General features: G+C 36.5%; 1 protein-coding gene across 1 annotated transcript in view; it reads right to left on the bottom strand.

Annotated features, from left to right (window-relative positions):
• ERICH3 (glutamate rich 3) overlaps window positions 1-14,965 on the bottom strand; it is a 104,030-nt gene that overhangs the window by 24,059 nt on the left and 65,006 nt on the right. Inside the window, exons 9-11 of the mRNA XM_084873890.1 lie at window positions 14,775-14,961; window positions 10,280-10,572; window positions 3,201-3,437 (exon numbers count right to left, since the gene is read on the bottom strand). Coding sequence (XP_084730016.1) covers window positions 3,201-3,437; window positions 10,280-10,572; window positions 14,775-14,961 — 717 coding nt within the window. The remainder of the gene's footprint in view (window positions 1-3,200; window positions 3,438-10,279; window positions 10,573-14,774; window positions 14,962-14,965) is intronic.

The following is a 14,965-nucleotide window of genomic DNA, read 5'->3' as shown; positions in this document are numbered from 1 at the left end:
AGTATAGCTTAAAAACATCATTATTGAAAATTAAAACAAAATTATTGGCCAATTTAATTATTGGCTCTTAAATTCCTCAACACTTATGGACTAGATTTTATACATTCTGATAGCTTTCACTACATATCTATTTAAAATATTCTATAGTCTATATCTATATAATGCAGCAAAGTTTGTACAAATTTTTTCAATAAAATTCCAATAATAATCATAAAGCATAAATGTAAGTAGATTTTATGACACTAACAAAAGTACTTTAGTGTTCTTGGTGTTAAAAAAATTAATTGTACTTGCTTAATATTTACAAAAGATCTTTTAGGAAATCACCTTTGTGTGAGCAATAACAAAGATAACATCTTAGCTTTCATTGGGTAATTATTATAACTTAGATGTTAACAATTTCTATTAATTTGTGTGTTCTGAACTGGCATAGTTACCTTGAGCAAAATTTAACACACACACACAAAAAAAAAAAAAACCCAACATATAAATATAAACCAAACTACTGAATGATAGAGTCTTATAAAATGAAAGAGTCTCAGTGAAAGCTGATGGAGTAGAAATGTGTCAAAGGAGAAGGGGTATGAGCTGGAAATGAGCAAAAGATCTGGGAATAGTTTGGGAAGAGAGTAGAAACATGAACTTGGGTAAAATTTTAAAAACCTCCATTTCTATTTACTCTGTTTAAAAATAAAACAAAACTAACAAAGGAACAAAAACAGAGACTAGAGAACAGGATTTTAAAAAGCTCAAGATAAATGCCTCTAAAATGTTTATTTTTAAGGAAATATAATCCCTTTATTGAGGGGATTTGCTTTAATTTTGTGTAAGGGGAGATTTTCTTATTTAGAGAAATGTTATATTTGTATTTTCTAGAATTCAGGCTCTGCAGTTGGTAATGTGAGTTCTGACTGTGAGGGTTACTTAATCTCACCATTTCCAAGTTTATTTGTAAAATAGAGATAAAAAGAAAGTTCCTGCTTATTGTTTGAGGTAAATCAGATGATTCATTGAAAATATTTAGCACAATGCATAAGCACAAAATATAATCTTAATAAACAATAACTATAGAATGCCTTTCTAAACACAGAATTCCAATTATTTACAAGCAGTATTCAGTGTTAAAGCTTACATATCATTGTCAGTTATTCCATAATTACATGTCTAAATGGCTTAAGTTTTCCAAAGATCCAAGTATTGCCTACACCCTCTGATAGAACATTAAAAAAAAAAATTATCTTAGAAAAAAAATCTGTCTGGTCCAAGAAATCAAGCTAATAATGTAGCACAAAAATAATATCAGATGACCATATATTAAATGAATGTACTGAATCTTTATGAAAGCAACACTTGCTAATTTCCTACCATTATTGAAAAAATTAAAAAATTGAGTCCTGTATTTTGAACCAGTTATACCTATATGCAAACATAGTTTCAATCCTTTTCCAGGTTCAAGTCATTTGTATAGTTTATTTAAAATTTGATTCAGATGACTCCACTTTTCCATAGAATTCTTTAACTTCCTCTATTTCAGATATACTTACCCAATATTGAGAAAACAACTTATATTAGGCACATGTAGAAACTTAAAATGTAAGTAGAAAGAGAATTTATGCAAAAGGCATACTTTAAGACTTTATAAAAACACTTTCAATGTTTGACCATTAATCTTGACTGGTTCTTTAAATTGTAATAAAAATATAGTAAATTTTGTTTTCAAGTTTAGTGATAGGTAACACCATTCTAAATATTTACATTATGTCTTACTCTTTTCTTTGACTGTCAGAAAGTTTAGGATTAAATTTTTGGTACAAGTATACTCATAATTTCATCTGTTGTTCCTAGTAAAATTATTTTCTTTTTAACTCTAACTTCTGTCCTTTATCATCTTGTATATGTGTGCATAGAATTTTAGAATAGGCTTACTTGAATTTTTTCTTGAAGAGAGCAGAACTATAAATATTTGCTTGGGTGAATACTTGATTAGTTAGTTTACCCTTATTTTATATTATCCTAATATAGTCCTTAAATTCAAACTTTTAAGATTTTATTAGAACAAATTTTGAGAGGTGAAAACAATGAGGAAAGTGAAGAGTAACTCAAAAATTCTTCATTGCCAAAACCGGTTTGGCTCAGTGGATAGAGAGTCTGCCTGCAGACTAAAGGGTCCCAGGTTCGATTCTGGTCAACGGCATGTACCTTGATTGCGGGCACATCCCCAGTAAGGGGTGTGCAAGAGGCAGCTGATTTATGCTTCTCTCTCATCAATGTTTCTAACTCTCTGTCCCTCTCTTTTCCTCTCTGTAAAAAAAAATCAATAAAATATATTTTTTTAAAATTCATCATATGACCTCATTCTCCAGTCTAACATAAATGGGTTCCTTCTTTGATTGGACATACCTTCAGTGAATTAAAATCTTTAAAAAGGTTTAAAATTTAAGATAGTCTCAAATGATGAGGGTTTCTTTCTCTAATTGAAAAGATCTGTGTTTTCCCTGAGACCATTCAGAGTTATTTTAGGCTTGAAGATTGTGTGGAGGCCACTTTTGCCAAGAGAAATAATCCTTTCATGAAACTAATAGGCCATTATCATGTGTTCAAGGTAAATTGAGAAAAACAAAAAACAAAAAACAAAAAAAAACATGAACCTAAGACAGGAATCTTCAACTTTTCCTTTAATTGAGTATAGGCTACTGTTCATTTTTCTAGAGCCACAAAATGGCATATGTGTATGTTGTATAAGGGGGGATAGTTTAGGATAAAAAAAATTTTTTTCTAAGTAAACAGCAGGTAAAACACTATAAGTTTTACCTGACATCCAGCTGAAAAATCTTAGCAAACTAAGGAAAGAAGGATTAATGAGTTGCTCCATAATTTGGATATCTACAGAAGACTGATTGATCGGCACCCTCAGGTAGGGGAACCATGCTCTAAATATTCCCTTAAAAGAAGATTATCTCATCTATAATAATAAAAGCATAATATGCTAATTAGACTGGACAACCTTCCGGACAAAGCTGGGGCTGTGAGGGAAGACTGAGTCCCGGGTGCCAGAAGGAAGCCAGTGCTGGCAGCCAGGGGAAGGAAGGCCTACTCTTGCACGAATTTCATGCATTGGGTCTCTAGTTAAACATAAAGAAGAAAATTGGGATGCACACTTGTTCAACAGTCCATGACATATGATAAAATAAATGACTTACCTTGCTTATCTTCTTCCAATTCACTATCAGAGCATCCATCACTCTCATCTTTCACACTGTCATCAACATCTGGTGCCTTCTGTGACAAGATGTCACTCTCTTTTTCAGGGTCTAAATTATCTTTTTCATCATCTGATGGTGACTTTAACATTTCATTCATTTGATCATCAGACTGTCCTTTTTTATTAGCTTTCTCATCTTGTTTCTCCTCGTCTACTTCAAAATCTTCTTCATATTCTGAGAAAAAAAATACTCCACCATTAAAATGAAAATAGAATCCCTAATACTTAACCAAATTCACTTTTAATATGTTTTATTGATTTTTACAGAGATGAAGGGAGAAGGCTAGAGAGTTAGAAACATCAATGGGAGAGAAACATCGATAAGCTGCCTCCTGCACACCCTGTCCTGGGCATGTACCAGCAACCAAGGTATATGCCTTTGACTGGAATTGAACCTGGGACCTTGGTCCATCCACTGAGCCCAACCAGTTAGGGCTTAACCGAATTCACTTTAATGAGAACTTTGACTGGCTTATCCTCTTTTCTTAGAGTCTTTCTTCACTTCTATTTCACACAATTAGTGAACATGGAATACTAACAGTGAATGATCAAGATTGCAATCAGTTATATATAGAAGAGCACAAAAGAAATGAGGCTCCAAATGACAAGTCTGAAACCTAATAAGAGTTCATTTACAAAAGGACATCATCTAACAATAACCAAAATGGATAAGAGAACTTGATAGAAAACAATAAATTAGAAATAAATTAAAAATGAAAAGAATAGGATCATAATAATGAAAGTTAATTTGCAGATCCAGTGAGGTCATATTTCATATAAAAATGTTCAAAATATTTGGATATCAAGTTAATGAATAGTGAAGTGGAAAAATGTAATTAATCAAGTCCAAAGGCCCTGAGAAGTAACACTGTGAAAAGCACATTTTTTTTTTTTTTTTGAGAACCAAATGGACCTCAAGAAAAGGCATTATGAAGAATTCTATACCTAAGTCAGGACTGCAATCATATGCATTATTCATCCCTACAATCAATTAAATAATTATATTTCAAGGGTAAAAATTCATATAGAATGGGATATTACTTTTTCCAGCCACTAATTTGCTTCATTCCCTGTAGTGCACAACAAGTTTGCAGCAGAAAAAAATTGTCACATCATATGAACTCCAGCTGTCCCTTGTGGTTAGAAATTTTCACCTTTCTTATTTAATTGTTCCCCTTTTCTTTCACTAAAAACTAACAATCTTGGAGTAACAACATGCTGAGAATAGAGAGTAAAAGGATTTCATGCAGAATCAATTAGGCAAATAAACAATTATCTTTAAGATGAAAATTACAAGGAAAGTAAGTTTCCCTATTTTGAATGTTTTAGTTATTAGGTCTTCTGATTTATTTTCCAGTGGTGGGGGCCTCTCAGGTAATTACATGAGAGTTATCCACACTGTACAATGAAAGAAACTTAATTTAGAAATGCCCTATATGTGTATATATATATATATATATATATATATATATATATATTAAAAAAACAATACCTTGTTAATGCAGAGACTGTATGAAGGAGATGTAAGAGGAAAAGTGAAATCAGAAACTTAAATAAAAGCAAAGAGAATTCATCACAAGATTATTTTCATGAAAGAGATTTAATATGAAGAACATTAAGTGAAAATTATTATCAGTAAGAATTATAAAGTAATGCAAGAAGATGAAGAATTTGGTTAATATTGCACGAACTAAACAGGAAATAAAATAAAAACAAATGAATCTTGTGATTTAAATTTTCAGGCCACATAATAGAATAATTCTTCACTTAGCCCAGTTAGCTATCAATCAATAAGCCTTTATGTGGAAGAGGAAAACACTGGAAGATAAAACTTATTACAGTAACACAACACTTACCATCAAGGAATCTCCACTTTTTGTTGAGAAAATAAGACATATTTACTGAAGAGCTACTGCACTCACAGAAGTTTGTATACATAGTCCTCAGTACTGTTTGTTTCAATATTACTGTCTCCATTGCAATGGATTTTTATATAGGATTTGAGTAATGATATGAAATAGTACAAAATGAGTGGAATGGAATCAAAGAAGAGCAGAAAGGCATTTGGAGATTGTGGAAAACTTTGTTAAAAAAAAAAAAAGTTTAGGCTAGCCACAGAATGCACACATGGGGAGAAACACACACACATATTACTTTTCAGATATTTGCTCCTGGCCACAGGATAAGCAGGGGGCCAGAGAGCACATGAGTGAATTCCACCAGCAATACTAGGTAGATTAATTCCAGCAATGGGGAAAGATGAGAGTTTTTGAGTCAGGCAGTCACCTGTCCAACTCCCAGTTCAAACACTCACTAGCTGTGTGACTTGGGCAATCTGCCTCAAAAAGCTGTGGTATTAAAAGCAATCAGTCCTGGAACATGCTTAGGACAGTGCCACAGCCAGTAGGTGCCTACTCAATATTAGGCATTTAGTAGTAATAGGGATTGTGATTGTGATTGTGATTGTGATTGTGATTGGGAATGGAGGGAGTTGGTTGTAGAACAAGAGAAATTACACACACAGTGTGTGCTCTATACTTTGATGGAAGCACCTGATTAAAACCAGCAATGTACAAATGCCCACAATTAGAACACAATTACAGTTATGTTATTGAAGCAGAGCAGAAAATTGAAGGAGCATGTAGTGACCACACAAATAGTCCCTGCCTTCTATTTTGCAGGAGCGTCTGAATTTTCTCCCAAAGTATGAAATGCAAGGCTGCCTTGGTTTTATTTTACCCACCACTATCTTTGCATCTAATTATCAGCCTTCTATGAACCACATTCTCTTAGCATTACAGCTCAAAGCATGCCTCCTCTGTGTCATCCACTCCCGTGTTTTCAATATGAATGAACTGGTGGCATGCTTTCTGGATTCCTTTTTATGATTTCGTTTTCTCCCCTGTCTCATCTTCCTGCTTCCTGAGAATTTAATTAGCTTGTTGTTTACCATCCTCACTAATGAGGAAGAGAGTCAGCACGAGGTCAACATCAATCCAGCTGCAACCCTCCCTCGCTGACCTCCTCAAGCTTCTCGTGCCCTTCCCATCAGCCACTGTTCTGCAGAGAGCTGAAGCCTTGCTGCTGCTGCTTTTTTCTTTTCTTTTCTTTCCTTTTTTAATGGAAATGGGCAATTAAAGTCCATTAACTAGCCAACCCAGAAGAAAAAATCTTGGAAAAAGCTGAATTTTAGGCATCAACTATGCTACTCACAGCACTGGCCATGTTGGTTTGAGAGAGAATAAATGAAGAAAATGAAAAGCCTCTACTGACCATGGCTTTAATAAACATACAGGTCTTGAGATTTAAAAACAAATGGAAAAGCATCCCATTTGTGAATCTGTCTGTTATTGGTGTTGCTATAGATATTTCTGAATTCTCAGTCTAAGATAACAATCAAGACTAGAAGGGATCGTGGAGAGAGAGAGGGGGGGTAACTGGGTCAAAGTGTTAGAAGGAAAATCTTTTTGAAAGTAGTCACACGATTTCGGTAACAAACAACCATAGAATACAGTGTCCTGCCAGCCCTGGGATTACTGCCTTGGATCACTCAAACCTTTGGGCAGCAACTAGAAGCAGTGAGGAAGATACAGAGGATGTACCTTTTCCTGATGCAGCCTCTTCACAGGCCATCCTTGGCCCAAGGCCTTAGCTCCTGCAATCCAGGCTTTGTCTTCTGTGTATAAGGGGAATTCTCAGGCAGCTCCAGTTCTTTCTTTCTTTCTTTCTTTCTTTCTTTCTTTCTTTCTTTCTTTCTTTCTTTCTTTCTTTCTTTCTTTCTTTCTTTCTTTCTTTTTCTTTCTTTCCTTTCCTTTCCTTCCTTCCTTCCTTCCTTCCTTCCTTCCTTCCTTCCTTCCTTCCTTCCTTCCTTCCTTCCTTCCTTCCTTCCTTTGTTTCAATAGTTCTTTATTGTTAAAAGTATTATATATGTCCCACTTCTTCCCCCATTGACCCCCTCCAACCCACCTGTGCCCACCTCCCCAGGCTGTCAGCACCCTATTATCTGTGTCCATGGGTTATGCATATGTGCATACAAGGTCTTTGGTTGATCTCTTCTCACCCACCCTCCCAACCTCCCCACCTTCCCTCTGAGGTTCCTCACTTGTTCCATGCTTCCATGTCTCTGAGTCCACTGCATTCATCAGTTTATTTTGTTACTTAGATGCCACATATGAGTGAGAACATGTGATATTTGTCTTTCTTTGACTGACTTATTTCACTTAGCAGGATACTCTCCAGGTTACTCTATGCTGTCTCAAAGGTTAAGAGATTCTTCTTTTTTACTGCTGCATAGTATTCCACGGTGTAAATGTTCCACTGCTTTTTTATCCACTCATCTACTGATGGGTATTTGGGCTGTTTCCTTGTCTTAGCTATTGCTTCTATGAATATAGGGGTGCATACATCTTTCTGATTGGTGTTTCAGGTTTCTTAGGATATAGTCCTGGAAGTGGGATCACTGGTTCAAATGGCAGTTCCATATTTAATTTTTTGAGGAAACTCCATAATGTGGTTTTAATTTGCATCTCTTTTATAATCAATGACTTTGAGAATTTTTTCATATATCTCTTGACCATCTGTATATCCACTTTGGAGAAGTGTCTATTTAGGTCCTTTGTCCATTTTTAATTGGATTGCTTGTCTTCCTTTTGTTAAGTTGTATAAATTCCTTATATATTTTGGATATTAACCCTTTATCAGATGTATCATTGCCAATATGTTCTCCCATACAGTAGGCTCCCTTTTCCTTTTGTTGATGGTTTCTTTTGCTGTGCAAAAGCTTTTTATTTTTATGTAGTCCCATTTGTTTTTCTCCTTAGTTTCCTTTGCCCTAGGACCATGGTCAGCAAACTGCGGCCTTTGAGCCACATGCGGCTCTATAACCCCTTGAATGTGGCTCTTCCACAAAATATCACAGCCTGGGCAAGTCTATTTTGAAGAAGTGGCGCTAGAAGAAGTTTTAAAAATTTGGCTTTAAAAAGAAATTTCAATTGTTGTACTGTTGCTATTTGGCTCAGTTGACTAATAAGTTTGCTGACCATTGCCCTGCCCTAGGAGATGTATCAGTAAACATATTGCTATGAGAGATGTCTGAGATTTTGAGGCAACTCCATTTCTGATGTATCACCCACAATCAGGTCCCATCAAGCATAGCTTGTACAGAATAGGTTGGACAGTGTTTGAAAGCCTGGGGTTTGGAATTAGACAAACCTGGGTGTTGAAGAGTAGCAGAGTATGCCACCCTGAAATACACAATTTTGGCGTAGGCTGAAGGCAGCTGGGATGAAGTAGATACAATAAAGTCCTCTACCCGCCCCCTCCCCCCCCCCACACACACACACATTTGCCTAAAAGCCAGACATACATTTGTGAAGGTGTTATCCTTCCCTTTCTAGCAGGAAGTATGGAATTTAATCACAGAAGACAACTTCTAGACCTTATCCCAGATATACACCAAAGGAGTCAACCTAACGAACATCCGTAAAACTAGACCTTATCTATATTTAGTTCCCCATATAATTGCCTTTCCACAATTTGCCTTCCCTGGACGCTCACAGTCCTTTTCCTTTGTCCTGTCACTTCACTAAAAATATATTGTTTGTTTTGTTAACATGTCATATAGACTCAATGTCTAACCACTCCTTTGAGTTACTCAGCTGCAAGTGCTCCCACATGTTTGTGTGATGTGTATGCTAATAAATTTCTGTGTTTTCTCCTTGTTAGTCTCTTCTGTCAGTCTAACTTTTAAGGACCCAGCCAATGATGGGTAAAGGAAAAAAGTTTTTTTTCTCCAAGGGTTTGAGTCCTAGTTCTGCTACTTTTTCTCACTGAATCTCTGTTTCCCAACTTGTAAAATGAAAGCAATAATAATAATAATGATAATATCTACCACATGAAATGATGAAGATAAAATGACACAGTGTGTAAAGTGCCTGGCTTAGTGCTCACTGCCTGGCCCTTTTAGTGTTCCCGTTACTACTACTATAGTTATGTATGTGGAGAGAGAGAAGAAAAAGAAGAGGAAGAAGGAAGAGGAGAAAGAAGTGAAGAAGGAGAAGAAAAAGAGGGAAGAATGATGAAGGAGAGGAGAGAATAGGAAAGGGCAGGGAGGGAAGGAGAGGAGAAGATAAAAAAAGAGGAGAGGAGAAGAATAAGAAAACAAAAAGGTGAACAGTTGCCGGGATACTTTACCTCCATATAATCATATAGATTGTGCCTACCTGATTCCATCAATAATCACCATTATCACCAAAGCAAGTACTGTGCATTCAAATACTCAACAACAACAAAATAGCTATGGTCAGTGTTCTCAATGGTTAGAGCATCAGCCTGTGGACTGAAGGTTCACAGGTTTGATTCCCAGTCAAAGGCATGTACTTGGTTTGCAGGTTCATTCCCCAGCCTGGTCAGGGTGGGTGCAGGAGGCAACCAATGAATGTGTCTCTCACATCAATTTCTCTCTCTCTCTCTCTCTCTCTCTCTCTCTCTCTCTCTCTCCCCCCTTCCTTTACCCCTTCCTCCCTTTCACTCTCTCTAAAAAATAGTCAATGGAAAAACATCCTTGGGTGAGGATTAACAAACAAACAAAATCCCAAATACTAAAAAAAAAAAAAACTAATAGGCAAAATCCTATTTGGTTAGAATGTCTTTCTCTCTCTCTCTCTCTCTCTCTCTCTCTCTCTCTCTCTCTCTCTCTCTGCAGAATTGAATAGACTAGAGCCTCTGCCTCCTGTATGCCACAGCCCTAAACTCCCCTTCCTCTCCTCTCTCCCACAGGCCCCTGCAGCCCCTGCGGAGTTAGGCCTGCCCGTCTCTAAGGTAGGTGACATGGGGCTCCACACGAAACAGTGGAGGAAGGTGGTCAAGAAGTCCTCACGTGTCATAGGCTCACCTACATGCCAGAACAGTGACAACATTTGATGGAAAGTTTTGCAAATTTCAATAATCACATTTTAAAGACTGAGGCAAAAGAACAACTGCAGTAACAAGAGAACCCTGTGTCACCCGTTACCTTACCGTATTTAAAAGTATTTTCCTGGTCATCTTCCCAAACATGTTCTTTTCCTTTACATTCCATTTCTTCTACAGCAGTTCTTATATCTTCAACCCCCGGTTTTTCTTCATCGGCTGAAAAAAAGACTGCAGAAGAGGTTTTGGTCCCCTCCATCTCATTCCTTCTTGGGACCATGTATGCTCTATCCTTCCTCAGTATCCCCTCGCCCGTTGGTTCCTCTCTTTTCTCAAGACTGTTTTGTTTCCTAAATTTTGGCGAAGTTGGTTTTTTGTCAAGGCCCATTGCAATAATGCACCTATGAAAAATATTAACATAGGATGATTATTAACTTTTATACATAGCAGAGTGGAACTGCAAAGCTTTTAAATCACGTACCTCTTATTCTTGTAAAAAATATTATAAGAAATATTTTAGTAAAGTATATACCAGTAGTTAACTAAAGTAAATTCTTCTTTTTATTAATATTAAAATCTCATAAAGAGCACAACAAATTCTTAATAACTTTACCCATAATAATAAACAAGAAAACAACTACTAAGAACTTTAGTCCCAAACTAAAATTAGTGCCTTAAAACATATTTTGGCCTTATAACAGAGTCATACTGTATATAATTCTAGTCCTTAAATGAGAATTATGTGACAAAAGAACATGCAGGTTTGCAAGCACAGGAAAGCTGAGATAAAAATATTCAGGAAAAAGAAAGATGCCATTTAGTCCACAATAATTTATTATTCCAACAACACAACAACAAAAGACTTACATACCAGGTCGACTCTGAATAAATATGATTGATATTTTAAGAAACATACAGTCATGTGTTGTTGTGCCCTTTAAATAAACACCTCAGGAACCTTCATGCTTATTTTAATAGAATTGTCATTATTGCATTTAGAATGGCCTTTTGAAACCTGTACCACAGTCCTTGGTGACTTTCACTGGGTATAAGCTTTGTTCTTTAAAGATGGCAATAGTTTGTAGAGGTCATAAAGTCATTCAAAGTCAAATTTGGTGAGTCAAGCAGATAATCTGCATGAATTAAGACATTAAAAGTAATTTTTAAATCAGTTACAACAAGTCACATGAGTAAATTCTCCCATAGTTTTTTTTCCCTATCTCTCAAGATAATGTCAAAATAAAAATTCTAGTAATGATAACAAATACATTAATAAAATTTATGGTTATCATAATATGATTACAGAGCCCTCACTCTGTGCTAAGCTCTTTACTGTGTACCCTAGATATGCATTATTTTACCAAGTTTGTTATACCACAGACCAAAAAATTGAGAACTATCATCACTACTTTTCAATGAGGAGTTTGAGGCGTCAAAGGTTCCATGGCACGCCCACGCTCACCCTGCAGGTGAGTGAGGGAGCTGGATTCCTGCTCAGGACTGTTAAACCCCAGGACCTCACCCTGAAGTACAAAACTATGCTAGTTACAGGCATAGTCCTCTCAGATGACTAGCCACACAGGTAAATATTACGCTGCTGGGTTTACATCAAGGAAAGTATTCCCACTCCCCACCAGAAATTAACAGAATTTGGAGTTTTCACCAAACTCTAAAGACAATCCATGACCTGGGAAAGGGGGCTGGCACTTATCAGTCCTTCTTTAGAAATACACACGCCCCTTTATCTACATAAAGGTTTCATGGCTATTGGGGAACTGAATCAAATAGAGAGGGTAGGTAAAAAATGATCAGAATGCAGTCAAGGCTTGTCAGTCCAGGAAGACTAGAAATAAAAATAAAATTTGAAAATTGCCTCAAGGTGAATCATATCCAATGACAATTTCTTAAACTCAAAATTCACTGAATTCCAGCCATCTCCAGTCTAGGAATAGCATAAAAATTAATTCACCCAACAAGCAAATATGAAAACTTAGTTATGTTACTTATCTTTTGAATATCTCTCCATAAAATAAAACTAAAAGGCTCAGTACTCAAAGTAACTATCCGGCTATAAAAAAAAAAAAAAAAAAAAAAAAAAAAAAAAAAAAAAAAAAAAAAAAAAAAAGAGATAAGAATACACTTACCTCACCCATAGTAAGCATGATAAATACTTGACTTCTATGATGATGTACTTAGAACATTACTTTCCTTAAAATAAATGTGTCATGAATCTTCACAGAATATGATTACCTGCATTGCCTTCTGTTCAAGCTGTTCTTCCCTTATCCGTGGCAACACCAAATCCATTGATTTGGAGCCTCTGCTATGCTATTACTTTAAGTTTATGTTGTGACGCTGTGGATGCTTTTTTGCCTCCCTACCACATGCACAGACTTTTTATCGCCCATCTGCTTAAGGGAATTGGACAAAGTGAGTAACATCTGTGCTTTCCTCGTCACTGACTACCTAGTTGACTTCTGAGTATACTTTGAGGTGCTGATTACTAAACTCAAAGCTGCCTGCCTTCTATTTGGGTAGGCAATCCTTCTTCCTGTGTTTTGCTCTAGTAACTGAAAATAACTACCACGTCTTTTTGAACAGTTCCTATGGTTGTGGGATAAATACAACTGTTTAAGCTCCATGCATTGTAAGTATCCACTGCTGAGCTTTTCTTGCTTCCTGCGAACCGTAAGCCGGTAATTCCTAATCCATTTGATATTCGAATCACCTACTGTTTTATTGTATCATAGTAAAAGTCCCAGCAACCATTACTTTAAAAATGAACTAAAATTAATTTCATTTTTAAGAAATTGGACAGCCCTTAAAATAACTAAAATTATTATTATGAACGTGACAATAAAAAAAAGATTATTCAATATAAAAGTGAGTCAGTCTCCTTAGGGGTAGTTCTCGATTTTCACTGGAAGTCTGCAGTATCTATACTCTCTGGCTTTAGCTCTTTTCCAATTATGTCTTCAACTCACTCCAATCAAACTTGCATTCCTACCCTCCACTGTAACTTGTCCCAAGATCCAAAATAACCAACAGTTTACCAGATCATGCTCATCCTCATTCTCCATTTACTTCTTCTATCCACACATTCAGCACTGTTGGTCATGCCTTTCTTTTCAAACATTTTGTTCATTTCTAGGACACCACTCTAAGTTCCTTTCTAATCCCTGGCTAACCTTCTTAGGCCTTTTGCTCTCCCTTATTTTTGAACTGGGGTGACCTGGAGCTCATTACTCAGGTATCTTCTCTATTTGCATTCCATTTTTGAGCGATCTCATCTCATCTTATGATTTAAATGTCATTTATATGCAAACCATTCTCAAATTCATAGCTTGGACCTCTTATTGGAACCAATAAATGTCCTAAACTTAATTTGCCTCAAACCAAAATCCCTTCATTCCACTTTCAAACGTGTCCCCATTCCCCCTGCCCCAAGGTCTTCTCCATCATAGTATAGTTAACTGGATGTTTAAGCCAAACATCCAGTTGTTTAAGCCAAAACCTTTTCAATCCTCATTTACTTTGCTCTTTAATCTCATGTCCTATATTCAATCCATCTGTAAACTTTATCTTCAAAATATATTTAGGATTCAATCACTTATCTTTCTACCATTCTCCTCTAGATTAAGTAGCTTCCACCTTTTCATCAACCTCCTAGGAGGAGCTACTGTCAAATCCTGACAGGTCATTGCCCAAAACTTACCACAGAAGCTTTACATCATTCTCAGAATGAAAGTCAAAGCTGTTGTTTTTATCTTGGCCCCACTGTCTCTCTGGCCCCTTCAAAGAGGCCTTTTTGACCATCATATATAAAATAATCCTACCCCTGACCTTTAAACCCCCCCCACACTTATTGCCATATGGTATATATTAACTTATTTATTGGGATGTTATTGCCCCTTCCCCATTAGAATGGGCTCCATGTGGGGGAGGGGTACTTTGCTTGGTTCACTGCTGCTTTTTAAGCTTGGCCTAAGACTCAGTTCTCCATGAGTACTTTCAGAAAAAAATAGGTATAAAGGTTGAAGCAAGTCTCACAATTTCAAACAAAATATTCAATTCAAACATGGACAAACAGCAATCAAAGCTGACCTTTTATGATGCATTTTCTGAGATTAAAACTAGGGGCATAAGAACGATACTTGGGCCACACTCAATAACGCAGTCACAGCTCTAAAATGCATAACCTACAATAATCGACCTTAGAAGCCAGATGCTTGCACATGCTTTGGGGCTCAGCCCAAAACCAGCTACTAAGAGGAATGAGAAAAAGAAGGAAGAAAGAAAAAAGAAAAAGCCTCTCTGTTTCACTTCAGAAACAGAGCTGGATGCATGGTAAGGAAAGGATCAGTTAGAGAGGGCTACGGGATTTAAAACGCCACCTGCTTTTATCCCCGTTTTACATCTGGAAGTCTAATTTATATCCTATGATGTCTGGTACAACACACAGTCAAACCACCTTTAACTTAGGTATTTTAGGCTCATTTACACTGATATATTTCTCAACAAGTTGTGCAGAGAAATGTGTCGGTAAAAGCGTAAGAAAATGTAACAAAACGTGCCCTCTCCCAAAGGACATTTGTTTCCGTACTTGTAGCAAGGCGATGATTTCTCCACACACACAAACCCAAAGTAGCTTCCTTTGCCTCCGAGCCTGGAACCTTTCCGATGCTTATATTCACAGCAGGAGCTCAACCTGTTCACCTGCATCCCGTTCAGGAAAAAGGTGAGACTGAAGGGGAAACCGTGGTGCCTTTTGGAAATAAACTGAAAGGTCTCTGG

The sequence above is a fragment of the Pipistrellus hanaki genome (assembly GCF_964339955.1).
Source record: "Pipistrellus hanaki genome assembly, chromosome: 2".
NCBI classification, from domain to species: domain Eukaryota; kingdom Metazoa; phylum Chordata; class Mammalia; order Chiroptera; family Vespertilionidae; genus Pipistrellus; species Pipistrellus hanaki.
The sequence above is the reverse complement of the archived record's forward strand: the minus strand, read 5'-3'. Positions and strand labels throughout refer to the sequence as shown.